Source organism: Molossus molossus, unplaced genomic scaffold (assembly GCF_014108415.1).
Source record: "Molossus molossus isolate mMolMol1 unplaced genomic scaffold, mMolMol1.p scaffold_m16_p_12, whole genome shotgun sequence".
NCBI lineage: Eukaryota > Metazoa > Chordata > Mammalia > Chiroptera > Molossidae > Molossus > Molossus molossus.
In genome coordinates, this window is record NW_023425347.1 from 88172906 (window position 1) to 88200435 (window position 27530).

The following is a 27530-nucleotide window of genomic DNA, read 5'->3' on the forward strand; positions in this document are numbered from 1 at the left end:
CCCACCCCCTCCTCCGGCGGAGCGCGCGCGGCGCAGGCGCCCGAGGTCGGCGGCCCGGAGGAGTGCGCGAGGCCCAGACGCCGGCAGGAAGCGGCCCCGCCCTGGCGCGCTGCCGTGGGGGCGGGGCGGGGTCTGGGCCCCCGCGGTGCGCGCGCGCGCGCGTCCTTGACCCGCACCGCTGGTTTTCTTGTTTCGGGAGCTTGGGGTGTTGGGGCTGTCATGCTGGAGCGGGGGCGTTAGGTACTCATGGCCCCGGGCCCTTTTGGCGACCTTCTTGCCTTCCGCTGTGCCCAGAAATAGTGTATCTCCTTTTCCTGCTTAGCTCACATGTCGGTCACAAGAATAGTAGGAATATTATGAGCATTTACTGAGGGCCAGTTACTATGTACAATGCGCCGCGTGCTTTGCGAGCTTTACCTCAGTTAACCTCAGGCAAGCAGCTAACCGGATATCGTTGTGCTCATTTTATCGGAGAGGGGGGCTTCCAAGGACTTGACCGCCCCCCTAGCCTGCTCCTAGGTAGCTGAGCGATAGGTAGCACCAGGTGTGCACCTCCTTATCCTGGGCTCTTAACCACGGTGGGTTTCCGCCCCCGCTCCCCTCTTCACCCTAATTACAGTATTAATAATGTTTAGATTTTTAGATTTTTTTCACCTTGTTTACAAAATACTTTCCACGCGTGATCTTGCTTGTTATCTCTCAGAAGCCCTGGGAGACAGTGGAGCATAATTGCGCTTACTTTACAAATAGAGCCAAGGGCCTGCGCTGTTCAATGAGTTGTTCAAAATTACAGTGGTAGGACTGGGGCTTTTTTTGGTAGATATTATTGTTGTTGTTTTTACAAGACATCTGAACCAAGCTTGGAAGAGAGCCTTTGTCTCTTCCCTTAGTTCACAGTAGAGGGAAACGGAGAAGCACAGAACAGGAAAGAAATTTGTGCAGTTGGAGGAAAATCAGTTCTGATCACCCACCCATAACCTCCTCAGAGTCAAAGTGAAGCAAATTGAAGGTCAAAATCAAGAAGACAGTGTTGTCAGGCGCTCAGCACCTGGGTCATGATCTTGACCCATCAGAGGTTCATGTCCAAAGATCTCCCCCTACCCGGCTTATTCTTTCTGTTGCTTCTGTTGCTTCCAAGTGGCTGCCCCTGCTCTCCACCTTGACCCAACCAGTTCTTCTCTTTCATTTACATAATAAATATTTCTTGAAAGCCACTTCTTTCTTTAAGGTCACTCTAAGAACCACAGTAATTTTTCTTCTCTAAATTCCTATAACACAACAACTTTGGCAAAAATTGAGTTTTTCTGTCAAATGAGTTTGGAAACTGCAGCGTTCTGTACCCCTGATTGGGGATCCATAATGCACATTAACACAGAAGTGGCTCTGAGAAGTCCCAAAATAAAAAGCCTTAACTCAATTTCCCTGAGGTATTAGGTCCTGTGCTCGGCACTGGGCTTGCAAGGGTGAGGCCCACACAAATCTATCTCTTCAGGGGCATAGCTAGGGGAGACGGGTAAGTTAATAGCTAGTTGGGATATGATTTTATACATGCACTCATAGAGGCATTTGTAAAGTGCTAACAAAACAGAGGAAGAAGTAGGCAATTCTACCTAAAAAATTTAGGGAAGGTTTTGCAGTTAAGAGGCTATTTGAATAGGAGTTTTCTAGGTGGAGAATATGGGAAAGGGCATTCCATAGAAATAACAGCATATTTGGATATATAACTATACCTTTGTGTTGGTTTTTGGGATATTAAATATTGTTCAAAGTCTCCCCCCCCCCCCCCCCCCCGTGTAATATATCATTAAAATGGGGTTAAGCAACAATGAAATTCATTGACTTGTCAAACAGAAGTCATGGACTTCAGGCATGGCTGGATCCAGGAACTTAAACTGTGACATCAGGAGGTAGTCTTTGTTCTCCATTTCCTGTTTCTGTTTTCTTTTTGTTGACTTTTCATTCTCAGGCTCTTTCCCAATGAGATGGCAGAATGGCTTCTTACAACTTCCAATCACATCCTTACTAGCAGAAAGGGATTTTCTCAGGACTATTTCTTGTTGGTCTAACCTGGTTACATGAACATCACTAAAACACTAGAGAAAGGGCATGGAATATTCTTACAACCCAGGCCTGGTACCTGTACTTATCTCTGGAGCTGGGGTGAGGTCAGCAGCTCTCAAATCTCATGGACTGAGAACTGGGGAGAGGTGGCTTCCCATGCAAGATATTTTCTGTTGGTCCCCTCAGATTTACTCTTCACCCTTTTCCCTCCTGATTTGAGCCTCAGGAAGCCCATGTGCATAGACGGCTTTAATGGGTGCCTCTGGCTTACAGTCACATTTATCCAATAGAAGACACTGGGAGGAGATCAGAGGGCTGGAGGAGGATAAAGGGTATTATTTCATAGACCCCTTCCCTTCTAGGTTACTGCAGGTAGGCTACATACATCTACTGGGGCTTCTGTCAAGTGACTCTCTTCATACAGGTCTCTCTCCTGGTTCTGATAAAGTCTCTTCTCTTGGCCTATAGGTGGTAATGGCTTCTCTCTGTTAGAAGCTCAGGATGTCATACCATCATTCCTTCTTGTTTCCCTTAACCCTGCCCACACATTTGGTTTTTTGTTTTTTAATTTTTTTCTTTATTGATTTTAGAGGAAAGGAGAGAGAGAGAGAGAGAGAGAGAGAGAGAGAGAGAGAGAGAGATGAAAGAGAACATCGACTGGCCGCCTCCTGCACGTCCTCCACTGGGGATTTGGCCCACAACCCGGGCATGTGCCCTGACCGAGAATCTAACCGACAACCTCTTAGTGCATGGGTCTGTGCTCAACCACTAAGCCACACTAGCCAGGCTGCCCACACATTTGTACATAACCTTTACCAAGCTCCCCTCAGATTAACCTTCGGAGGGAACCATGATGGTTACATTCATCAAAAGTAACTTAAGCTCCTATTACCAAAAGAAAGGGGAATAATAAAGAGCAAGCAACAGTAATGCGATAGTGATGCCGGTTTGGTAGAGCTATTATAATAATGCAGATGAGAGATGATAGTGGCTTGGACAATGGTCATAGGGGAGTAAGTGGTGAAAGATAGTATGATTCTGCCCTGGCCAGTTGCTCAGTGGTTAGAGCATCAGCCCTTGGACCAATGAGTCGTGGGTTTGATTCCAGTCAAGGGCATGTACCTCGGTTGCAGTTCACCCCTGACCCCAGTTGGGGTTGTGCGGGAGGCAACCAGTTGATGTGTCCCTCTCACATCGATGTTTCTCTTTCTCTCCCTTTCTCTCCCTCCCACTCTATCTAAAGATAAATAGAAAAATATCCTTGGGTGAGGATTAAAAAAAAAAAACGATAGTATGATTCTGGCTATGTTACCAAAGTTTACTGATGAATTATATGTAAGTTGTGAGCATTAGAGAGGAGTTGAGAAACATAGGTCTGGAGCCTGAATGAACTCAGTCCAGGCATAGTGATTTGGGAGAGAGGTGTGGTAGGTAGTTGAAATCATGGGCTCAGATGGGATGACCCAGGAAGAGCACGTGGAATGGAACACCGAGAGGGCAAAGGGCAGAATCCAAAACAGTATGAATCTTTACATGGTGGGCAGAGGAAGTTTCCATCTTGTGTCCATTAACCAGATTATGAAAAACTCGAGAACAAGAATGGAATCTTCCACATCTTTCCTCTTTACTACTGAGTCCAGCAAGGTGCCGGGTACACAATTTGTAATCCATGCTTGTTATGAATGAACTTTACACAGTTTCACATTTCATACCCTCCCTCCCTCTCCTTCTCATCAATGTGAGGTTTGAGTTTCAGGCAGAGAAAAAAAAGAGAGAGAAATTGATCCCTTGTGGCTTGATCCACTTCAAAGCTGTGCCAAGGCTGATAAGTGTTTTGCTGTCCTGGAAAACTCGAGTAGAGCCTGTCAGATGATGCTACAGATCTTGGGAAGCTCATCTCTTGTCTTTCAGAAGAATTTCCAGACAGGCGATTTCATTTCAGATTTTGTTGTTTGAGTAGATTTAAAAGTCAATTCCTTAAAGTGTCCATATTATATTTTGCTAGGAACGTAATAAAAGTGATCAAAGATGTCTATCTTACATTCATGCATTGCTGGCTGAATGTAAATGGAGATGACCGTTTTTGAAAACTGTTTTCCAGTTTATCAAGCTAAATGTACACCTACCCTACGACCCAGAAATTCTACTCCTAGATATATACTCAAGGGAAATTTAAGCAAATGTCCACCAAAAAAAAAAAAAGGTTTACACAAGAATGCTCTTGATTCATAATACTCCCAAACTGGAAATATCCCATGTGTCCATCAAATGAAGAATGGATAGCCCTGGCCATTTGGCTCAGTTGGTTAGGTGTTGTCCAGTGCACAGAAAGGTTGCCAGTTTGATTCCTGATCAGGACACATGCCTGGGTTTTTGGCTCAGTCCCCAAATAAGGGATGTGCAGGAGGCAGCTGATTGATGGTGTGCTCACACATCAATGTTTCTCTCTCTCCCTCTTCCTTCTTCCTCCTCTAAAAATTAATAAACTATTTTTAAAAGAATGGATAAATAAACTATGGTATATTCAAACAACGGAATACTACATAGCCTGGAAGGAGCTGCTCTTTAAATGGTGCAATCCTTGAATTTGTTAGGAGATATCATTTCCTGATTAATTTGAGTTGAAGATGGGTTGAGGAGAATAACAGCCAAATGACCAACCAGGAAGGAAGGGGTGCAGAGAATGCCAAGGAGACAACAGAACATTAAAAATGGGCAGCTGCGCCCTGGCCAGTTTGGCTCAGCGGTTAGAGCGTCGGCCCATGGTCCAGAGAGACCCAGGTTAGGTTCCCGCTAAGGGCATGTACCTCGGTTGCAGTTTGTCCCCGCCCCGGTTGGGGTTGTGTGGGTGGCAACCACTCAGTGTGTCTCTCTCACATTGATGTTTCTGTCTCTCCCTCTCACTCTATCTGAAGATGAATGCAAAAATGTCCTCAGGTGAGGATTAAAAAAAAAAGAAGAAGAATTGTTACTTATCCCTGGTCGGTTCGGCTCAGCAGTTAGAGCACTGACCGTTGGACCAAAGAGTTGAGGGTTTGATTCCAGTCAAGGGCAAGTACCTTGGTTATAGTTCGGTCCCTAGCCCTGGTCAGGGTCCTTCAGGAGGCAACCAATCAATGTGTCTCTCTTACCTCGATGTTTCTCTCTCCCCCCCTCCCACTCTATTTGAAGATAAATGGGAAAATATCCTCCGGTAAGGATTAAAAAAAAAGAAGAAGAAGAATTGTTACCTAGAGCCCTGACCGGTTTGGCTCAGCGGTTAGAGCGCCGGCCTGCGGTCCAGAGAGACCCGGGTTCGGTTCCCGCTAAGGGCACGTACCTCAGTTGCAGTTTGTCCCCGGCCCTGGCTGGTCGTGCGGGTGGCAGCCACTTGATGTGTCCCTTTCACATTGATGTTTCTCTCTCTCTTCCTCTTTCTCCCTTCTACTCTATCTTAACAAAAAAGTGGAAAAATGTCCTCGGGTGAGGATAAAAAAAAAAAAAATTGTTACCTAGATACATATAAAGTTATTAACTAGTAACTGAACAGGTAAAAGAACTCTGAGGGATAATGGGTAGCAACTGCAGAGAGCAGCTACCATTCCCAGGAGGAAAGGAACCAAAGAAGAGGTTGCAATTATTAAAACTTAAAAAGATAAAAGATATTCAGCCCTAAAAATGAATGAAGTATGGACACATGCTGCAGCTTGGATGAACTGTGAAACATTATCTGAGGTGAAAGAAGCCAGACACACAAGTCCACATAGCATATGATTCCATTCACACGAAAATCCAAAATATGGAACTCTGTAGAGACAGAAAGTAGACTAGTGGTTACCAGAGGGAGGGTGGGATGGGGGCTATAGGAAGGCGATAGCTAAAGGGTGTGGGGTTTCTTTTTTTTAAGAAATGTGGTGAAATAAAAGTTCTACTGGACAGCCCTGCTGTAGAAAGTATTAGCCAAATATAAGACTAAAACTCAACAGGTATCACATGGGTTGTTTTAAAATTAAATATCACTTCATAATTTTATTTGCACCTAGCACACACTTTTTTATGAAAAATAAGACATGCCATATTAGTCAAGAAGTTAACAAAATATAAGCATCCACGTAGAATATACTCTAAGGTAACTTCATTTACATAGCTTCTCAGAGAAACACACAGTAAATTCTTTTTGCTTATCAGCCAGTGTTGGACAGATTTAGAATTCACAAGGCTACAGGGAGGAGGTTCCCCAACACTACCCTGATGGATGACTTGTGTCCACACAGCACCACCAAGCTGGCTGGTTTCCCCCAGACAAGCAATGGAGATGTCAGTCTTCCCCTCCCTAACCAGCATCCGATTCCGTGCTGCAAAGCCCCCACAGGATCTGAAGCTTAATGGGATGGCATCATCAGACCGAGTGCTTCATGGAGGGGTTAAGGGAAGGGGGCGGTAAACTTCTGTCAAAACCCACAGGTACCAGTCTGCAAAGAACTGGTTCTAATCTCTGATTGGGGTATTGAGAATCCTAGTCTCTAGACCAAGGGACCGAGGGGTGGGGAGAGGAAGACCACATGGAACAACTGAAAAGTTCAAACCCAAGTTTAACTTCATGGCTGCTAGAAAGGAGAGAGAAGCGTGATATTTACTGTTGCTTGGAACATTCAAGAGGGCTTGGGAATATCAGAACCATGAAACAAATAAAGATTCAGGGTTGTAAGTAGAGAGTTAATGTCAGCCTCCCCTGAATAGCAACGAAACTGGATTTTAATTTCTCTTTTGTGGTTCTGTTCTTGCAGGATTGCAACTTGACCTTGAAAAGTGACATTTATTATCCCTTCAGACCCTTCCTGCATACTGCATAAGGCCTTCTTGCCAATCAGTGCTGATCCCACCATTCTCTTCCTCATGAACCATCAACGACTCCAACACCTTCTAGGATAACTTTAAAGCCCTCTGCCAGGCACTCAGGGCCCTCTATGATCCAACTTCCACTGCTTATTTTTCCAGGCTTATTTCCCACTACCTCCCTGGCTCTCTTTGTCATCTCTATTTCTGTGCTTTTGCAAATGCTAGCTTCTCAGCCTGGGGGGTGAGGGTGACCACCAGACCCAGGCTTTGCCCATAACTTAGCTAGATTTGCCACTCATCAATGAGTGGGGCCAAAATTACCTTCGTTTTAAATACCTTGTTCTGGGCTCAGAGCCTGACCTTCAGCAGCACCTCCATAACTGACATTTTCTGTGGTCCACTATTGTACTTGGTCTACCCTGCCAGTTTCCTGGTATTTGTGTCTCCCCCTGCTGGCCTGGAAGGCAGGAGCCATTCTTATTCTTTTGGCCCTTTCCATCCAAATGCTTAACAAATAGTAAATGCCTCACAAATATTGTTGCATTGACTTGATACCTATCCTAAAGGGAAAAAGGCCATTCGTTGTCTGCTGACCTTAGGCATGTAAGACACAATACAGAAGTGGTTAAAATACAATACAGAAATGGTTACCACAGGCAACAGAGGCAGTTTTTGAAGTCGAGGTACTAAATGAGTATTAAGCATAATCCATAAAGGTTAATGATCCATAAACACTGGTCTGTTAACACTGTTATCTTGCCTATTAGTTAAAGGCTGCAGAAGGAAGCAGTAAGTGTAGCTCTAAGTAGTAATCAATGAATGCAGAGATGCCTCTGATCCTATGGAGACTTTGTGAACTGCCGAATGAACCCCAGGGAGGTAACATGGAATGATAATTCCAACTTTCCAGTAGGAGTGTGTCAGCCCCTGGAGGTTATAAAGCAGATCATCTCTCCCAATTATTAGGCAATCAAGGTGTGTGATGCTCGGGCTACCTGCATCAGAATCACCTGTGCTGTAAGTTAAGCACGCACTCTTGGGCCCCACCCCAGTCCCACTTAATGGTTGGGGGTGTAGGAATCTGCATTTTAAATAAACTCCCCGGGGAATCCTTATGCTCATTAAGGTTTACAAACCTTTACTGGCCATTCTTGAAGATACAGAGTCAGACTAGGGAAGAAGGTATACAGCCAGAGAGACAGCAGCAGCCCCGTTTCTGAGAATGCTTGTGTCTCCTAGACTTGTCTAAGGGGATGAGGACCCAAATAGTTTCTAACTGACTCCAAGAAAATTAACCAATAACTCAAGCTTGGTTTGTCAATCTATAAGGAGAGAATGGAGGGGAGCGACGCTGTCTCTGAAATGAGCGCCCCCAACCTTCCCAGAGGGCACTGGTGTGCAGGAGAATACGTGTGAAGCAGCAGATTTTCTGTCTACGTGATGCAATCACCTCTTGTAAGATGGAAAGGGATTCTTTCTCAATTATGGCCAAAGTGTCAGCATCACTCTGCCCCTGTGCTTCTTCCCCTTCTCCTCTTAATTTCCCAGTTCCTCTGGGGGGAAAAAGCAATCAAGTCGTTCACAGAACCAAAACCAAATTAGTTTTCAGAGTAGATCCAATATAAACACGTCAAGCACATCTTCACTGGGAGGGCACAGGCAATGGGAAGTTTCCTGCAGGCGAATGACAGCATGGTGCACCCACAGCGGGCCCATGTGAAGGTGACACAAATGTTACCACAAATAGGGAGTCTCCAGTGAGGGGTAGAGATCAGGCCCGCACATGAGGTGGGGGAGGAGCAGACTTATTTGGAGAGGACAAGCAGAATCTCTGCCTGGCTTCAGCTCTGAAGAATGTGGCAACCTTTGGTCACTGTCTGAGGAAGCTCAGTGACCAACCTCAAGGATGATAAAGGCTTTTCAAAGCCTGGGCTAACCAGGCAGAGGCTGAATTCTGTCCCAACCACCTGGAACACTGCTTTCATCCTCTCCCCTCACCCCCAACAGCTGAAATTTCTAAGACCAAGACAACATATCCTCTGCCAGAGACAAAGCCTTTTCAAGATCCCCATCCAGATGCTGTCAGGAAGTGGGAATAATTGGTTTTAAAAAAGTAAGACTTGAAAGGCAAGTTTTAGAATTCAGAGTTGGACCACTGTCGGCATGGCTTGAGCAGTTCCCGGTGGAGGTGAAGGTGAGTCTTCTTCAGGGTGGGCTCATTCCTTCTTGGTGTGTTCCAGGACTCGGTAGGGAACCCCAGAGGCGCTTCTGGAGCCGTGTTCTTCTTGCATGACGGGCAGTGTAGCGGGAGCATAGATCTCAGAAATGTTGTCATTGTTTTCCAGGGCCCCGTAGGAAAAAGAAGCTTTGAGGTCGGGCTGGACTGCCATCCCCTTGTCATGCATGTTCTGCATACCTGAAATGAAATCCATTTTCCCCAAATCATTATGTGGTGAGGGGGCCAAAGGAGGATGAGCCGTCCTCTATCCCGCCACGGACTAATTACAGTGCTCAAGAGCTAATCATGTGCATTGTCAATTTCCTGAATGCTTCAGATTGAAAAAAAAAATCACCCATAAATATACAGAAGTATTATGGTTGCTAAGCAAGAAGGGATGCATCTTCAGGAAATATGCACACAGACCAGCCACTGTAAGAGAAACCACTGATTGGCCTTGAATGAGGTGGGAGTGTCTATTTGGGCTGGGGGGTGGGGTGGGGGGAGTGGACCCAGTGCTGTGCTTTGAACATGGTAGATGCCATCACTTTTCTGCTGAATGAAATCAGGATCTAGAAAACTTCATTATATTGTTGACAGAAGAGGGTACATTTTGTGTCATGGACCCCTCATGGTGACATTAGAGGGAGAGTTTCAACCTTAACATTAATATCCCAGATCCACATATAACGGGAAGGTGTGGTTTTGTTTATTACTTCTTGGCATGCTGATGTTGGATTTCTACTTACATTTGAGGAAATAGTTTAGTTATTAGTTCCTTTAACCTTATTCTACAACTCCCCTAGTCAGGTGGGACCTGGTCTTTTCTGAGGCCACCTCTTACCTTGTAGGGAATTAAGACCCTTCAAATTCTCTTGCCTCTGGGCTGGGTCACAAGAAATTGAATGCAAAGTGTTTTCTATGAAAATGTGATGATGAAAATAACAGCTAATATCTGACTGCTTAATAGGCCTTAGACAGCGGGCTAAGTGCTTTAAATAGTTAATAGTAACAACAACAACAATGATAATAGCTAATGTGTACTGAATGTTTAGTTGGTGCCAGACACTGTTCTAAACAGTTATAAAGTTTTATCTCATTTGATCCTTACAACCACCAGTGAGGAAAACGAGGCAGCAGAGGTCACAAAGCTATTATTGGCAGTGCCAGGATTCACACTCAGGCGGTTTAAACTCTGAAGCCCATATTCTTAACTGGAATGCTGTGTGGGCCACCCTATACACCTGCACTTAACCTCCAAAAATCCCATGGCAGAGATCTGCTACCATCCTCATTTTCTGGACAAGAAAACAGAATCAGAGAGCTAAAGTAACTTGCCCAAGATCACACAGCTGGGAGAGACAGAGCTGGGATCTGACTCCAAAGCCTGTGCTCTTATTCACTCTAAAAACGAGCTGGGAAGACCCAGTCTGTGGAAGGCCCTTGGCTCCCCCATTGACAAACCTTAGTTGATGATCATTTGAAGGATACAGTTTAAGAGTCTGTGATTTGAATTGGGGGGGGGGGGAGATGAGGGGATGCCTATTCCTCAGGGAAAAGTGCTGGCTCACCAGGCATAGTTTAGCTTTGGGATTTTGTCAATGCTCTCAGGCCCAAAACCACCAGGAACACACCTAGAGTCTGACAAGTTTGGCAATGAGGGAGATGGACACCATGGGGACCTGTGGGGTGTTTCAGTAAGAAGGTACTAGAAAGACTTATTATTTGGGTTTGCATTGGGTGATTTTGGAGAGGGTTTAAGGAAACAGGGCTCTGCTTTGGATTAGATGCTGTCAGGAAGTGGGAATAATTCTATAATGGAGGATCTTGATTCTGACCTAGGAGGAGAGGAGACCAGATCGAGGCTGGTGCTATGACTGGTAAAGAGCAGCGATCACTCGTGTTAGGGGAAGGTGGTCCTTTCTGTGGTTTGGACAATGCTCATGCATTGTCTGTGTTCAGACACGATGCTGGAGTGGTCCTGTTTGTGTCTTTTTTTTTTTAATCCTCACCAGAGGACATTTTTGCATTTATCTTCAGATAGAGTGGGAGGGAGAGAGGGGTGAAGAGAGAGAAACATCGATGTGAGAGAGATACATCGACTGGTCACCACCCACATGACCCCAACAGGGGCCAGGGACAAACTGCAACCGAGGTACATGCCTTTAGTGGGAGCCGAACCCAGGACTCTCTGGTCAGCGGGCCGATGCTCTAATCACTGAGCCAAACTCGCCAGGGCCTGTTTATGTCTTAAAGCATCAGGGCCACAGGGTGGCTTTGTCTGACGTGACGTTCTGTGAGCTTGTTTGTGTTCAGCCAGGGAACACCAAGGCCCAGCTCCCACCTATCAGGGAAAGCTTTTCTCTGTCTCATTCTTTACAAGTCTTTCAGGTGCTGGAATACGTAAAGCCTCTCCAAAGTGTGACGGGAAGTGAACCTTTGGGATTTCAATGCCTCTTGAACAATAGCTACTGGTCATGCTGTGAAGATACCAGTCTAGGTAGACCAAAAGCAAGGTTCTGAGGTTGACCAGGGAAGCCAAATAGCTGAAAAGCCATCCTGTTTAAGCAGGTTTTTTTTTTAAAGCAGTTTTATTCTTAAAGTTCTACCTGGCATCAGGTCAAACAAGTGTTTGAAATTTTCAAAGCTTGTTTTTTTTAAAGCAAAAGGGAAGTGAAACCAAATTTAACCAGGCATCTACCATGTCCCAGACACCGTGCAAGGGGGCCTTAGCATGATAGCCCACCACCCTGAAAGGAGTCCTAATTTACAAGTGAGGGTCAGAGTCCCTGGGAGGTCCAGGCCCAAGGTCACAGAGCAAGTAGGGGGCAGAGCTGGGATTTGAATCCAGATCACCTGAACTCTAAGCCCATGCTCTTCCTAGTACAGAACACTTCTCCACTCAGAAGTATCCGACATGCCACAGCAATCAGGCAGGGTCTCCCCTCTTCCACACCTGCTCCCACTGGTCACAGGATACAAAGAGGAAGCAAGAGCCACATCCACAAACAGGCCACAGAATGTTGATCTTTAGAATTACCTGAGGTTACCTTCTATTTTCTACCAGAAAATACATCTGTATGTGTGCATATACAAATACTTATATAGATGTAGACACATACACAGTTTATCAACACTGACACACAGGTACATACACATACTTGCACACACACAGGGTTGACACCTCACCTATCTGGAATTCAGCTATCCAGCGCCCTCATCTATCCGGAACACAGCCGAGAACAAGGAAGTAAGAAGCAAAAAAGGCATCTGAGCAGCCAGGTTAGATATTTAAAAAGTCCATGCACTCAAGCTCATGCTTAACTCCTAGGAGAAACCGTAAGGTCCCAAATCAGAGCTTATTTCTTTTAATTTTATACACAATTTGAACAAGTGGAGTCAAATAAGACTGAGACGGAGTTGCTGTGCTGGAATTGCAGGCTGGGAACGGCAAGAATGACAGACAACAGCTTAATAGCAAGAGATGAGGAAATCATATAAGAAGTAGACACACAAACCCTGGGGTCATTTGAGATGGGGGAAAGTCAGTCAGCCCTGAGAACACACCGAATACAAAGTTCTGTATTAAGTAGCACTCCATGCCATCAATGTGATTATATTTTGTTCATCAGACCGTCTTAGTGAAACGTGGGAGAGAATTCTATTTAATATATTGAAGATAAAAACTGTGCGTTAAAGAGTGAAAGCTAGTGGTCACTGGCAACTCATAGAATTTAGGTCAGTGAACCTTGATGGGGCTGGCCCAAATCCCTTCAGGCTGGACAGATACTCTCTAGTTCTCCACAGGCCCCACCACTCCCTTTTGTGCAGCACTTTGCTGATCCACACATTCACCTTAACTGTTAGGCCTTAAGGGCATTCGAGTTTGTGCTTCTCAGCATGAACCCTTAGCTCCCTGGGAAATGAGGCTTTCCAGAATAATCCACTCCTTTGTGGCCTAAGGAGTGAGGTTACAGTACTTGAATTTCATTCATCCCACTTTCCTTCTCCTCTCTGATCATTCCATTCCAATTAGACACATGGGCCTTTCCTTTTGATGCATGAAGCCTGGTGCTGATGAGAATTATTTATATCCACTGCGAATCAGGATTGTCGTTAAAAGCTCCCAAAATAGACATGGGAACTGGCAAGATGTGCTCAAAACCAACTGAGGCTCCTCAGCCATCGCCTCCTCTTTGCACACCAAGATTAAAAACAAGAGAGAGACAGTCACACCATAACGGCACAGCACACTTTCCCTGTACCAAACCCAGCGGCCGGTTGTTTCTTTTTACACAGGAAGTAGTAGCCATTCCATATGGATGAGCTGGCCAGCTGGAGACAAGGGATTTTAACATTACCTGGCATGGCATCCATGGAAATATAGGGCTCAAATGGAATGGACTTCTTCCTGTTCCGAGTGATTAAGAAGACGCCCAAGAATGCGATGAGGCACCTGAGGGGCAGAGAGATAAGAGAGGAAGAAGAATAAGGCCAGAGTGAGGTTGGGAGCGATTCTTTCAAACCTAGGTCATGGAAAAAAGGTAGAAAGAAGGGTTCAGGCTGCGGAAGGGGATGTTCACTGCCGAGCAGCCCTGAGAGGCTGCTGGGCCTGTGATCAGTGGGGAGCAGACGTGAGATGAATAATAACACTCCGCATAAGCTTTAATCAGAATAAATTAGACTCTTCCAGGCAAAACTCTCACAGTCCCTTCACTTCCACTTAGCCCATATCTCAGATCCTTGCCTTTAAAAATAATTATTTTAATTTAAAACATTTTTTTTTTTATCCTCACCTGAGGACATTTTTCCATTTTTTGTTCAGATAGAGTGGGAGAAGGAGGAGAGAGAGAGAAAGAGAGAGAGAGAGAGAAGGAGTGAAACATCGATGTGAAAGGGACACATCGAGTGGCTGCCACCCGCACGACCAACCAGGGCTGGGGACAAACTGCAACCTAGGTACGTGCCCTTAGCGAGAATCAAACCTGGGTCACTCTGGACTGCAGGTCGACGCTCTAACCGCTGAGCCAAACTGGCCAGGGCTAAAACATTCTTTATAGCTTAAATTTAATCAATATAGTAGAGAAAAGTCCCTCCAAGTCCCACTCCCCATGGTTGGTGTATATTCTTCCAGAGTCTTTTTTTTTTTTTTCTTTTCTCTAGAGCTTAGATAAACAAGCACACTTTCTAAAAACTGAGGTGTGATTTTTATGCAATAAAATGTACAAACCCTAAGTGTCGAGGTCCATGAATTTTATCTGTGTATACACACGTGTGATCACCACTGGGTTAACAGAGAAGACAATTCCGTCCCCTCCACTCCAGAAAGTGTCCTTAGGCCTCTTCTCAATTCATGCAACCCTTCCCCAGAGGAAGCCCACTTCGACTTCTCGCACCACAAATTCTGAACGTCTCGCAAGCTACATCATAGTGTGTATGACTCTTTTATGGCTAGCATTTTTCACCCAATAAATGTTTTTAAGTCTCAGCCACTTTATTGTGTATAGTAGTTCACTATTTTTAATTGTACTGAATCCATTGTCTGAATACACTACAATTTGTTTTTTTTACTCTCCTATTGACAGACATTTGGATTGTATCCAATGTGGACATATTATGAATCAAGCTACTATAAATATTCATGTGTAAGTCATTTTGTCAATAACTTCCTTTGGGAATATATCCAGAAGTGGAATTAAAAAAGAAGAGTAACTTTTTCCATTTAATGTATCCTAGACGTTGTTCTAGGTCCGTACCTATAGACTGGCCCTAATTTTTCAAAATGGCACCATGGCACTTTATCACATGAACATACCAACCTGTTTCTACTGCAGGGCATTTAAGTTGCTTCCAATTATTTCCTTATATCATTCATTTAAAAATTAGTAAGTAGCCTCATATATTTGTTTTTGTGTCCCATTTCAATTATTTCCCCAAGATAAATGATTAGAAATGAATGCTACATCAAAAATACGCTCATTTAAGATTTTGATTGATATGGCCAAATTGTCCTTTCTCACATTAAAGAACTTCTCACGGTCCCCTCATCCTCTTGCCAACATGGAATATTATCAATCCTATTAGTTTTTGCAAAATGATGGCATCTCATGTAGCTTCAATATACATTTCTTTGATCTGAGATCAGGCTGAAATGCCTTTCATGTGTTGAAATGTGAATTGTAGAAATGACAAGATTAAAGCCCCAAAGAGAAGAAAGGGGAAGGAAATAAAGCCTTGGGGGAGTCAAGTGCTCACCTCTGGGGACAAAGCTCCAGCCCCAGCTTCTCCACTGGCTCTCAAGGATTGCCTGAGAGGCTGAAGCAATAATGGGGAGAGAGGCAACCTGCCTGGAACTGTACACACAAGGCCCCGGGCCAGAGAGGAGGAAGGACTCACCCCAGCGCAAACATGCAGATGTGCAGTGCGTCCTCCCCGATGAAGTCCAGGTAAAATACTGCGCCTGCAGCAAAGAACAGAAAGCACGGGTGAGCTGTTTTCACATCACCTACTTGCCACTCTGTCTGAGACTTGGGGAAGCTCTCTTCCCTGCAGGAAACCAAACGATCAAGAAATATTATGACCGCACCTAGTAAAATATTAGAACAGAATAAAAGCCGTTTGAGGGAACAGATTGTCTGCTTTCTCCCCGTCCTGGGCTCCTCTTATTGCCATCCTTTTTAAACCTTTTACTTTGGGATAATACTAGGACTCACCAAAATAGTACAGGGTTCCCATGTTCCTTTTCCCCAGCTTCCCCCAGCGAAACAATACTAAACTACGACTGTATTTATCAGTTTTCACATACTCCTCTTCCCCATCTTTCTTCAGGCACTTAACCAAGCCCTCGGTTTCGGCTGTCAGCTTTCCGGTGCCAAGCCTGGGAGTGACGTGGCCTGCCCCTCTCACCCTGCAGCCAGCGTCTGTCTGGACTCGGGCTGCTTTCCTGGACTCCTGATTCCCTCTCCAACTTCTGACCCAACCATGGTGTTTGCTCTTCCTTTCAGCGTGGCTGGACCAACGTTCTTGACCATGACTTATCTTCACATTAGGTTAGCTTCTGGGCTGCTCTGGTTCAACGCCCCATTCAATCCCTGGTACTAGCAACACAGGCCCTGGCAAGCGTGTGCCCTGCTCGTTCCTACCTCTGTGAGTGGGGTTGGGGCACCGCTTGTCTAGTGTGCAGTGCAAAGCATATGGCTTCATGGCCAGGCCTCCCTTAAAGGCCAACACACTGGTTCTTCCTGGCCATTTTCACTCTGAAGAGTTTAGTTGCCACTGCCACTAGAAAACAAACTCTGACAGGCTTGCAGCCTCTAAAGCCACCTCAAGAAAAAAGAAATTAGGGGAGGAGTGGAGGAAAAGGGGAGTAAAATAATAATCATGATCACTGACTGAGTTCCTGTTGTGTTGCAGATGCTTCACATACTCATGATCTCCAAAATTCATATAAAAGAAGAGTGTGGTCACTTGCCCAGTGGAGGCTGTGGGGCTAGCAGATGATGGCGACAATTGTTCAAGAAACCTTGCACAGGCTCCGCAAAGTAGGGGATGTGTGGATTGTACACATTTCAGTTTCAGCAGGTAAGTGTTATTACTTCTATTTTATGAATGTAGAACTCAGGCACAGAAAGGTCAAGTGATTTGCCCAGAGCCAGACAGTTCTGTATCTGTGCTGGGATGCACACCCAGGTGTCCCTGGCTCTGAATGCTGCACTTTCTCCACAGGCAGAATGAGTCAGTGGAGTTGGCCTTCGGACCATGGTGGAGCCTCCTCCCTCCACACTGGGGTACTCTCCCTGCTGCAAAGGTAGAAGACAGAAAGCTAGCAACTGGCCACCCTTACCTGCTGTGATGGCGACGGTTGTAGAGAGAATGTAGCCCACACTGGCAATCAAAGAGGAGTCATATATCTGTGAGGCTTGACTCAAAAACCTGCAATACAAAAGCACTCTGGTCAGTGGGCTGCGGGGATGTCGGAAAGGCCGGGGTGAATGCTGATGACAGGAGCCCTGGTTTGAAATATGAAGATGACGCATCTTTGGGTTCACAAAGATGCCATCCTGTGTATCACTAGGTCTGAGGTCCGTGCTTTGCTCCTGTTCTTCCCGATACATAACCAGAGGCCCATCTCCATTTCCCAAGAGGGCCATTCCGGGTCTCACACCTTGACCACCTGGTTCTTGTCACCAGAAATGCCCCTCCCCTCACCTCTGTATCCCCTGAGTCCCCACCTCACTAAAAAGAACCATTCCTGGTTGCTTAAACACTCCAAGAAACTCTTATTTCACTTATGACATTGTCTTGTTAACAATTTTTTTAAACACATTTTCTTCTTAATTCAAAAATAATGTGATCACTGTAATATACAGGGGTGGGCAAAAGTAGATTTATAGTTGTGAGTATGCAAAACAGTTTATTCTTGTATTATAATCATAACTTGTTTCCATATGAACAACTGTTAACCTACTGTTGCCCACACCAGTATATAGGAAGAAGAGAGGGAAAACTGGAATTATTCCTAATCTCTCCATCTAGGATAAACAGTGCCATCATTTTAGAATATTCTTTGTTCTTTCTCTGTGCAGTATTTTACTTATCCTAGCTGCTTACACCATAAAATACGTTTTTGTTTTTGTTTTTTTTATCCTCACCCGAGGACATTTTTCCATTTTTTGTTCAGGTAGAGTGTGAGGGAGAGAGAGAGAGAAACATTGATGTGAAAGGAACACATCGAGTGGCTGCACCCGCACGACCAACCAGGCCGGGGACAAACTGCAACCAAGGTATGTGCCCTTAGTGGGAACCAAACCCAGGTCTCTCTGGACTGCAGTTCGATGCTCTAACCGCTGAGCCAAACCGGCCGGGGCTCCATAAAATACTTAAAAAAAAAAAATACATTTTTATTGATTTTTTAGAGGGGAAGAGATAGAAATATTGATCACCTGCCTCCTGCATGCCCCCTACTGGGGATTGAGCCTGCAACCTGAGCATGTGCCCTGACCGGGAATTGAACCGGGACCTCTCAGTCCATGGGACGATGCTCAGTCCTCTGAGCCACACTGGCCGGGCACCATAACATACTTTCCACTCAGTAATCGTATTTACCAGGCTGACCCCAGCAGGCTGTGAGCACCTTGAGGACAGACTGCTGCTCCTTGTCTGTGTGTGTGGAAGGCCCAGCACAGGCCTTGCACACAGTAGGCCCTCAGTGAATGTGGCTGACTGAGTGAGCGAGAAGCTCCCAGAGGTGGGCAGGGCATCCTTGTGACCCCTGGAGTGCCCCACACAGCCGTACAGCCTGACACCTGGCAGGGGCTCAGGGGTGATGACTAAGAACAGTAATACTCGACATAGTAATAATGACCATAAAAGAAGCTGATATTCACCCGACGTTATCCTGGGGGCCGCAGTGAGAGCTTTATGTGATTGTCTCAGGTAGGGACTGTTATGCTCATCTGCAGACAAAGAATCTGCAGGAGGGGAGGTGGTGGGGCACAGGGGCAAGGGCTGTGGGCTGGGAGGAGGATGCTTGAGTTCGAATCTCAGCTCCACCACCTCCTGGCCTTTTAACCTCACTTTGCTGTAGTTCCTCATTTGCAGAACGAGGATTGTATCATCTGCCTGAATGGGATGTTGTGGGGATGAAATGAATTCAAGTTCATGTGGAATCAATGCCCGGCTTACCCTGGGCATCAGTCACTCCAATGATCCCTCAAGGCCACGCTGGTGAACAGTGAGTCCAGGCCGCTGGAGTCTGGGCCTGGCCTGCCCAGCGTGAATCAGCGTCATGAATCACACTGAAACCTATGCAGTTCACCTTCCTGTCCCCACACATGATTGTCACATTCCCTTCCAGGCCCACTGCTGGGCACCAGACCTCAGAGGTAAACAAAGCCAGGCCTGCCCTCTGTACGGCTGCTTTGGACTTAATTCTTGTGCTTAGAGAAAGCAGCGATCACCTCGCTCTTCCACTTGGGCAGATCTGGGGCAATTTCTCGAGGACAAGAAATGACCACCTTTTGTTTTTCACCCAGCTGACAAACGGGTGCCTCACGGGAAGGCAGAGCTCGAGTCCCTGAGGAGGACACTGCCTGGGAGCAGATGGGAAGGGAGGCTGCCTCTGATCATGCATTTCTCACATTTGAGGCAGAGGGTCAAACGCATTCACTCCAGGCTTGTCTTTCAAGCGACAGAGCCCCTATGCCGGACAGCTCAGCAAATTAGCAGCCCTGCTCTCTCCACAGCAGGTGCCAAGCCCTGCGGTAGGCTGTGCCCGAATGCTCGGCCTTCCCTACCGCTTCAAAAGCAATGTAACGAGGCCCAGAAAATGGAAGAGCCCCGCGCGTGTCGAGGCCCAGCAGGAAAAGAACTTGCAACTCACGCAGCTTGATAGATGGCAGTGGCCACCATGCACACGAACATCACGTAGAAGATGGGGTAGTCGAGCTGCAGGTTCCCCTGGATGGACAAGACAAGCATCCCGGCCACGGCCTTCACTGTCACCACCGTCATTGAGCCTGCAGAGGGTGGACAGGCATGTTGGGGCCTCAGGAACATGGAGGGTGTCAGGCCCTGAAAGTCAGTTTCTCACCCCAAAGGGCCTGGTGAAAAGGATGGAGGGAACCCTGGCCCAGCCAACCCAGTGCTTCACAGGCCGAGAACTGCTGTTTGTCCAGGATCTCTGGGGCTTCTCCAAGGAGCTGCCCATTTGTGCTGCTACAGCAAAGAAGCGAGGAAAGTAAAGCCCTGGCAGGTATTTCCAAACGTCGCTTTTAAACGTTTAAGAGCAATGAGTTCAGGTCTCGGAACCCGAGTGGCAGCGCTGTGCCTGGAACCCCGTGGGAGGTCCAATCTTTGAATAGGTAAATGAACTTCTTTTGAGTATCATTCTCATGGCAACCACAGGAAAAACATGTCATGTGTAAAGAGCTGTAAAGAGCTCTTTTTTAAAAATCTCACTCAATTATATTTTTAAAAACGTCTTTGGACAGAGGTCCCCAAATGTTTGAAACCCTACCCCTCATGCACATGCTTTTCCAACAGACACGTGTTCGTGTTTTCTAAAGTCATGCAACACTGTGCTTCCATGCATGTACATTATAAAACGTGTGCAGAAAATACCATTTAAAAGGTGGAGATAAAAAGAAATTCTAATATGCTCTTCTCACACATCCGAAGCACCATCTCATCACAGCCCACGGCTGGTGCAGCAATGACTCCTAACTCTCCACCGTCAGATCTCCCTGCTACAGCGAGAGGTAAAGGAACCACCCCCAACTATGGTACAGAGCCCCTATTCAGGCTGAAATGCTCTGCTTTCCTACTTTTCTCAGCCTCTGCTCATTTTGCTTCTCCTGCCAACAGCCCATCACACTCGCGGCCTCTGGGCCCCTCGGCTCCAGACTGGTTTTCAAACATCAGTAGCCAGTTAAGACAAGCACCTTCATCAGGCTGTCCTTGTTAGTGAGAATGGGACAGGAGGGGAGTGGCCAGCGGGCCTCGGAACCTTCTGGCCTTCCTACTCAGCAGGGGAAAACGTCCTGGGACTGTGATCTTCCGATCCACTTTTAAAACAAAATCCCCAGGGGATGGACCACCAACATGTTACAACATGGATGGACCTCTAACAGGTCATGCTCGGTGAAAGAAGCCAGAGGGTATGATTCCATGCATGTGATAACCCAGAAAGGCAAATCCAGAGAGACAGAAGGTAGGCCAGTGGTTAGCCAGAGGCTGGGAGGAAGGGTCTCAGGGATTGGCTGCTGATGAGCACAGGGTTTCTTTCTGGGTGACAAAATGTTCTGAAATTTTATTATGACAGTTGCATAACTCTGGGAACACACGAAAACCCACTGAATTATATACTTTAAAGAGGCAAACTTTGGTATGTGAATTATGTCTCAATAAAGCTGTTTTTAGAAAAATCAAAATAATCAGCCCTGACATACGGTGACACCTCTCTGTGTCACTGGAGTGGGGGCTCGCTCGGGGAAGGACAGGAGAGAAACAGCATGTATCAGGCACTCGTGCTCATCGCCCCGAATCCCCCTCCCACCCCGAGATCTGGGTGTTCTCTTCCGCCCACTGTCAGAGGACAGCGCAGCTTCCACGGGCAGAGCAACCCCCTTCTGCTTCCCCGGGAAGAACAGAAGCTCCAGTTAGTGATCGAACACTCTGCGGGGTGAGAGCCTGGCCCCCACCTGGTTTGTGAACCCTCCATTGCACCCATCCCTCTAAAAGGAAAGGAAAAAAAAAAGAGAGAGTAAAATCAGTTCTTGCTTTTGAATCCAGAATTACTTCCCAAGCTCTGATTGGTTTTACGTGGACCCTTAAGGACTCAATTGTTGAAACTTGCCCCACTTCTGACTTGTCTGAAATAACCTCTTAACCCTCCTCACCCTTACTCTGTGCTTTCTTCACTGCAGTTGTCACCACCTGAGTGTGTGTTATGAGTCTGTCCCCTTGTTTTAGAATGAATGGAGGCCCCCGGGCTTGGTCTGTCCTGTGCATCGTGTAGCCAGGTTCCAGCACATTCCCGGCACTCAGGAGCCTCAGCATTTGAACACGGCTGAACGCAGCCAGCAGTGCTGGGATGCACGGAGCTGCCTCCAGCCAGCAGGGACCTTCTGGTGCTCCTTGGGGATGGAGGGACTCAATCACCCAGACCCCCACTTACCGAGTAATGCCACCAAGAGAAGAATCACAACGATGTTGTTGGCATTCTTCTCCTTGTAGAAGTACAGCAGCAAGCAGAACAGAATGATCTCCACAAGCTATGGAAAGCAGCGAGGAGGAGTCAGTGGGGACCACAGAGCTAGGCAAGACCGGGAGACCCTGCTGGGCTGGCTGGAGGTTATGCTGCTGACTTCATCAGTCACAGACCCTCAGAGGTGAAAGGGCCTGGACACACCCAGCATTCCCCGCACTACTGATAGAACCCTGTAGACAAGGAGGGATCACTGAGTGAAACTCTCAAACCACTGGACAACACGGGGAAGGAGTCTGCTTCATGGCTGAGCTTTGAGGCCGAGGGGCTGGCCCCACATCCACCTTGTGTTGGATGGACAAGAGTCATTAGCTGAGATCGTCTCTTCCCACTTCACAGCTCCATGGGTAACCCCTCTAAAACTAGGGGGTGATCAGAGAGGGAGATACTTGTTCATGGAGAAGAGCTCTATGATGAAGTAGACAAGTACACACACTCCCTGCCCCCAGCCAAGCCTCCAATGTGTGCGGCTTAGAAGAGCAGAAAGACGAGGATGTGAGGCAGGGAGGCCCAGGTTCGAACTGGGATCTGCTTTTAAACTAGTTGTGTGACCTTGGGCAAGTCATTTAACTTCTCTAAACCCCGTTGCCTTGTCTCAAAAATAGGAATAATCAAATTCTTACCTTATAGGGCCATAATTGCAGCTTACACTTCGTGAACACATAAATAAGCCACGTACTATTCTGAGCATTTATCTATACTCAAGTAATTAAACCACCACAACAATTCTATGAAGTGGGTACTGTCACAATCCCAAGCTTGTAAATGGCAGAGCCAGGATTTGAACCTGGACAGTCTGGCTCCAGGGCCCATGTGCTTTACCTTCAGGCGACACTGCCTGCAGACAGGAGGCCGTGTGCCCGGCATTTATGGACTCTTACTATTAGACAATGGCAAACCTACAGTTTGAGAAGTTCCCCCGTCTTAGATCAACAACCTGTCCTTTCTACTCCTTAAAGGCTCAGACACTGGCACTACTCCAAGAAGTGAAGCCAGCCCCGCACTCAGCAAAAACAAAGCAGACAAATCCGACAACGGTTCCGCTTCATTCGCCTACCCCAACCTCCTCCCAGAGTTTATCTATTATAAACCGATGCAGAAACAATGGCCGTTTTGAAGAGAAAACTTTAAAAAATTCCTCCTAATGAGAGACCACAAAACACAGCTGTTTTCCTTTTCCGGTTTCTTCCTGTTTTTGTTGTAGTGAATACATATTTTATCTACTTGTCACTGTAGTCAATGCAGTGTTGTGCTGGGCTGCTTTGAGTGACCGTAAACAGTTTTCATGTTTTAGGAAGTTGTCTTAATTATCTCTAATAGCTGCAGGATAGTCCATCAAGCAGATGGAGAGTTAAACATTCACAACCATCATGCGGGTGTCCAGGGGGCCCACTTTTCCAGCCATTCTTCATGATGCCTAAGTGCAAGCTGCAGCACACTTGGGGTTCTCTTGTGAGATGCCTGTGTGTGAGCTGATGCCTCCTGATAGACCATGAGTTCTGTGAGTCTCCTTTTTTTTTTAATCCATAGTGTCTGGCACACAGCAGACACAGAAATATTCATTGAATTTTATTTGGCCAAATCTCTCCAGCTGGCAGCACTGTCTCAGTCATAATGAAAGAAGATCTGCTGACTTGGTCACCGAGCACCTGCCAAGTGCTGGGTGGTTTCCACACCACCTTGTATCTGCCAACAACCAGCCCAGGCCCAGTGACTCCCACCAGTTTTGAGGAGGACGGAGAGCTTCCTTCTGGTTAAGTGACTTGTCCAAGGTCACACAGCACATCACGGATTCGAGCCTGTGTTCAGGGGAATCCTTTTCCTAAAGATCTGGTGTTTGGCTTTGTCCTGCACACAGTCCTCGACGCCCACCAGGTCAACGCTGGGCTGGTGGGCGGTGGGGAGATGACACAGCCCGCACTTGGGGAACTCTTCCGTCTGCCTTGTGGGCACGCGGAGGGAAAGGGCTGTTCTGAGGCCTCTAGAGCAGTCCCAGGCTGCGCATGTCAGGGGAGCACAGTGAACAACTGCAGTAGTGGGCCGCGGTGGAGAACGGTGGCACATGGGGCCAGGCAGGCCTGGCTTTAAGTCCAGCTCTGCTGTCCTGGGACTCAGAACAAGTTAGCTAACCTCCCTGAGCTCCGGTTTTCTCATCCAGAAAATGGAGAGAAAACCACTTACTTCCTAGGGTTGTTGAGAAAATCTGAGATAATACATAAAAAAGTGTTTAGTACAGTGCCGGGCAATGAACAGAGATGTACCATGAGCTTTGGCAAACACCTTCGATGTTTTCCTTGATTAGTTTATTTGCAGACCTAACACAGGATGTAACTGGGGCACAGAGAGGACTAAGCTCTGGCTGGGCGTCCAGGAGACAAAGTTTCTGGTGTCAGCCGTGTTTCTATCAGCTGTGTGATATTGGGCAAAAATAAGTCAGTAATATTTTATAATTGTTTAAAATTTTAACTTTTCTCCTTACCATGAAAGTGTTAAATGCTCCCTGTAGAAATTTTGGATGATACATATGTAAAGATGAAGACAAAATAAAGACTCAGTCATAATTCTATCTCCTAGAGACAACTACTGATGGAATGTGTTTTTCCCTCTTGTCTTTTATAGATACATTAGATGTACATACCCTACAAGTATCTCTAAAAAATAAAGTTATCACACTATATATGCAGTTCAGACACTCCTCAGGACCTAAGTGAAGAAAGCATCTTCCCGTGAACTATGTACCCTCCCCAAGCAGGGTCTTCAGGGCTATGAAATACGTCACGATTCACGCAAATCCCCTTTTGCTGGGCACTCAGGTTTCTGGTTTCTAAGACCGGAGTCCCCCTCCCAACATCTCAGGTGGAAGGCCCAGAGGCTTCTCTTACCATGTACAAGAGAAAAGGCCAGCTCACGAGGTGCCTGGTGATATTCTCGCCGGTCATCTTCTCGTGACTGTTGGGTGCGAATGTCACCAGCAAGTACGTGCCCACAATGGCCAAACCACAGCCGACAAAGGACAAGACGTAGCGCCCTGCAGGGAAGGGGAGGTTGTCGCAGGCTCACCGCAGGCACAGGCCTCAGGCCAGTGCTTCTGCGGCAACACAACTGACCCGTATTGTCTGTATTTTCAGTTTTTCTTTATTTAAAAAAATAGGTGGTCTTTTTTTAATGTTATTTTTTAATGAGGTGTACTATGCATACAAAAAGTGCTCGATGAATTCTCACAAAATGAACACATCCATGTAACCAGCCCCCAGATCAAGAAAGAGAGCATGGCAGGACCCCTAAATCCAAACTTGTGTCCCCTGCCAATCACTAGGCCCCCACCCCCAGGGTAACACTTTGACTTCTACCAGCACTGAGGGTTTGCCTGGTTTGTCCTTCACATAAACGATTCGTATGGCATGTTCTCTTGTGTATGTGCTCACACGAGGTGATGTTTGTGAGAATCATTGGTGTTGTACGTGTGGCGGTAATTCCTTCGTTCTCACCGCTGTGTGTCCACGGCGTGAACAGACACAGTTGATCCATTCTGCTGGTGATGGGCATTTACATAATCTCCAGTTTGGGGTTATAACAAATAATGTTACCATGAACACCACTGTACATGTCATTTGGAAAACAAGCCCTGGCCAGTTTGGCTCAGCGGTTAGAGCGTTGGCCTACGGTCCAGAGAGAAAACAACACCTGTGCATTTCCGTTGGGTACACACCTAGGGGTGGAATTCCTGGATGTGTGGATGGACAGCAGTTACTGTCCAGTGGTTTCCCAAAGTGGCTGAACCAACTTACACTCCCACCAGCAGGGTATGAGAGCAGAACTACCTATTTTTTCTTCTTCTTTGAGCCATTCTGGTGTTGCACTGTGATTTTTCTTTTTATCCTCACCAGAGGACATTTTTCCATATTTTGTTCAGATAGAGTAGGAGGGAGAGAGAGGAAGAGAGAGAAAGAGAGAAACATCGACATGAAAGGGACACATCGAGTGGCTGCCACCCGCACGACCAACCAGGGCCGGGGACAAACTGCAACCGAGGTACGTGCCCTTAGCGGGAACCGAACCCGGGTCTCTCAGGACCGCAGGCCGACGCTCTAACCGCTGAGCCAAACCAGCCTGAGCCAAAGCCAGGGCTGCACTGTGATTTTAACATGCATTTTACAGGGGATATTTTGAAGCTAGAATCACTTTATGGGCACGATAAAAAAACAAAAAAACAAAAACCTCAAAAAGCAAACCTTTAGAGCCAACCATGTACTTTTAAAAATTATCTCATCCTTTCCCAACTGGCTTTTTAACCCACTCCCAAGGGAACCGTCTAAATACTACTGCTGTTCTACTGCACAGGCCTGTCAGAGACTGCAGCGGCCCAGCAGGCGTGCTCCTGCGTAAAGGACAGTCTCCTGACTGCCCCGCATCGAGCCACTAACCACTGCACCCTGTGGAGCTGGTGACTGGCCCAGGCCCAGGCGAGTGCAAAAGGGCTGTGAGCTCTGAGCCGCACAGTGGTGACCACAGGCCTCTGGGTTTCTCCGTGCTAGAACTAACTATACCTATTCATTTCACTGTCTCCAGAAAATGTGATACCGCATTAAATGTCTTTTCATTCTAGGCCTTATAAGGTGCTCAACAATCCAGCTGTTCAATTGTTCAACAAATGAGCGAACCATGGTCAAACTCAACAGAGTAAATTCTCTGCTGAGATCCACAAGCCTGTGGTCTAAGTTTCCTTCAGGCAGGGGCAGGTCTTACTCATCCCAACAGTAGATGTTCAGTAAATATTGACTGCGCCCTGGCCGGTTTGGCTCAGCGGTTAGAGCGTCGCCTGCGGTCCAGAGAGACCAGGGTTCAGTTCCCGCAAAGGGCATGTACCTTGGTTGCAGTTTGTCCCCGGCCCTGGTTGGGTCGTGTGGGTGGCAACCGCTCGATGTGTCCCTTTCACGTCGATGTTTCTCTCTCTCTCTCTCCCTCCCACTCTATCTGAACAAAATATTGAAAAATATTTTATCCTCGGGTGAGGATAAAAAATAAATAAATAAACATTGACTGCTTTGGGAAGCACTGATGTAAAAACAAACCCAGCTCTCCTGATGAGAGTGGGATACAGAACTGTACTGCAGAACAGGTAACAGATGATCTCCACCTTGGGGTAAGCTGGTTTTATGAGAAAAATACAAGCACAGAATTAAGAACAGGGCTCATCAAATCAGTGAACTTACTCAGAAAGTCTTTAGGTTTCCATTTTTCTTTGATGAATATGATTCCGATGATGGCGCTAGCTATATTTAAAAAAAAAAAAAAAGCACAGGAGAAAGAGAATTGAGGCTGTCATAGTCCAAAGGAGTCCCTCCGCCCACGTACTCTGGGTTGGCTCATCTGTGCTAGAGCTTGGTTCACCCTATCCTCTCGCTCCTGCTCCCAAGAGCTCAGTCCCTTCTGGTTTCTGTTATTCCATCTCGGAAAGGGCTCCTCTCGGAGCCTTCCTGAGGATTTCCCACAAGACCAAGAGCACTGTGTGCTGAGTGCTTGCTGGGTGACAGGAAATGCACTCAAGTTATTTCTGGGATGTTCCCCTTTGAGGTGGGTGCTATCCCGATTCCCATTTGAAAAATGGGGACACAGAGGCTAAGAGAGGTGAAGGGCCCACTCAAGATCATGCAGCTGGTCAGCGAA

General features: G+C 46.6%; 1 protein-coding gene across 4 annotated transcripts in view; it reads right to left on the reverse strand.

Annotated features, from left to right (window-relative positions):
• Positions 1-6063: 6063 nt before the first annotated feature.
• Positions 6064-27530, reverse strand: part of NIPAL3 (NIPA like domain containing 3) — a 44581-nt gene continuing 23114 nt past the window's right edge. For all 4 annotated transcript variants that reach the window (XM_036255765.1, XM_036255766.1, XM_036255767.1 and 1 more), the window contains 8 exons: positions 27077-27136; positions 24746-24891; positions 21774-21870; positions 19479-19614; positions 16941-17029; positions 15494-15557; positions 13459-13553; positions 6064-9295 (listed from right to left, as the gene is read on the reverse strand). In XM_036255765.1, the coding sequence (XP_036111658.1) occupies positions 9096-9295; positions 13459-13553; positions 15494-15557; positions 16941-17029; positions 19479-19614; positions 21774-21870; positions 24746-24891; positions 27077-27136 (887 nt within the window). In that variant the 3' untranslated portion in view covers positions 6064-9095. The remainder of the gene's footprint in view (positions 9296-13458; positions 13554-15493; positions 15558-16940; positions 17030-19478; positions 19615-21773; positions 21871-24745; positions 24892-27076; positions 27137-27530) is intronic.